Raw genomic sequence first — 1,726 nt, forward strand, 5'->3', positions numbered from 1 at the left:
ACAATATATATGTATATGTATATATATATATATATATTTATATATATATACATATACATATATACAGTATATATAAATATACTGTTTATATATACACATAGATATAGTATATATAGTATATATATATATATATATATATATATATATATATATAGATCCTTTCAGACCCGGACCTTTTTGGCCTTCTAGCCCGAGGAAGGGAAATTCCAACTTGTGGCCTTGTCATGGCAAGGGGGCTTTCTGCTAACACAAGCTCTGGGACCGAGTGCTCGGCGGTATAACTGAGTCCCCCACTGCCTTGTGGGTTAAGCCTCTTTAGGCAAAAGCTCGGAGAAGGTAATTCTCAATCCAAATCCCCCTGCTGCCTTGTAGGGTATGTCCATTCAGGCAAGGGCTAGGCCCACCGCCACCATCTGTGGTGGCGTCAGGAAGGGCATCCGGCCTTAATACGAAGCTGCCAATCTAATAATATGATGTGGATCAAAAATCAAAGCCTACCGGCGTAACCGGTAGGCGACACGCAGGTAGATCGCCGATTACCTGTGAGAAATGGACTACGGCTACCTTATCAAGAGCGGATAAGCCTAAGGAGGCTAGCTCAGAGGAGGAAGAAGAGAGATAAGAAGGTGGAGAAATTGATGGTGTTTGGGACAGTAAATATGGGAAGTCTCAGTGGTAGAAGCATGGAATCAACATATGTGTTCAGGAAACCTAATGGAAAGGTGAGAAGCCAAAAGAAATTGGTAATAGATATAAGTTGTTTTACTATGGTACGAACAACAGACGAAATAGGGTTGGAATCATCTTGGACCCAGAGATGAAGAAGAACGTATTAGAAGTGAATCGAAAATCGGACAGGTTAATGAGAGTCAAGATACAAGTGGAAAATATATATATATATATATATCAACATTGTCAGTGCCTATGCGCCTCAAACAGAATGCGAGGAGGAGGAAAAGGAAGAATTTTGGGACAATCTCGGACAAATTATACAGAATGTACCACCAATAGAAGTACTGTTGGTGGGTGGTAACTTGAATGGACATGTGGGTGAAGGCAATACAGGATCAAGTGAGTGCATGGGTAGGCATGGAGTAGGTATACGTAATGACAACGGCGACCGTATTGTAGACTGGGCAACAGCAGAAGGTATGGCATTAGTCAACACATACTTCATAGAATTAGAACAACAGAAGATTACCTACAAAAATGGCAATAATAATACACAAATAGATTACATCGCATGCAGGAGGCAACAACTAAAGGATGTATTCGATTGCAAAGTTCTACCACATGAGAGTGTGACGAAACAGCATAGGCCCCTAGTTTGCAAGATCAAAATTAAAACTATCAAATCCATACAGCAGAAAGAAATACAGAAAACGAAATGGTGGAGCCTCAAGGAAAGTGAGTGAATTTGTGCAAAGAGTAGAGATGGAGTTAGAAAAGGGGGAAAGAAACTGGGAGACCGTCAGTGACAAAATCAGAAAAAGTGCAAAGGAGACACCTGGGGAAAGTTCTGGGAATAAGAAAGAGGGTAAGGAGACCTGGTGGTGGTACGAAGAGGTACAGTTGGCAGTGAAGAGAAAAAAGGAATCTAAGAAGAATAGGGACTACAACAGAACGGAAGAGACCATCAAGAAGCTAATAAGACCGCTAATCGTGCAGTTGCTAAAGCGAAGGCTACAGCATATGAAGAACTGTACAACAGTCTAGAAAATGGTCA

At 40.9% G+C, this 1,726-nt stretch overlaps 1 protein-coding gene across 1 annotated transcript; it reads left to right on the forward strand.

Annotated features, from left to right (window-relative positions):
* The first annotated feature begins 659 nt into the window (after positions 1–659).
* Positions 660–1,415, forward strand: LOC125041264. The gene is made up of 2 exons (XM_047636100.1): positions 660–722; positions 996–1,415. The coding sequence occupies exons 1-2, from the start codon at positions 660–662 to the stop codon at positions 1,413–1,415; spliced, it is 483 nt and encodes a 160-aa protein (XP_047492056.1).
* Positions 1,416–1,726: the final 311 nt, after the last annotated feature.

This window comes from Penaeus chinensis, chromosome 30 (genome assembly GCF_019202785.1).
Source record: "Penaeus chinensis breed Huanghai No. 1 chromosome 30, ASM1920278v2, whole genome shotgun sequence".
Classification (NCBI taxonomy): domain Eukaryota; kingdom Metazoa; phylum Arthropoda; class Malacostraca; order Decapoda; family Penaeidae; genus Penaeus; species Penaeus chinensis.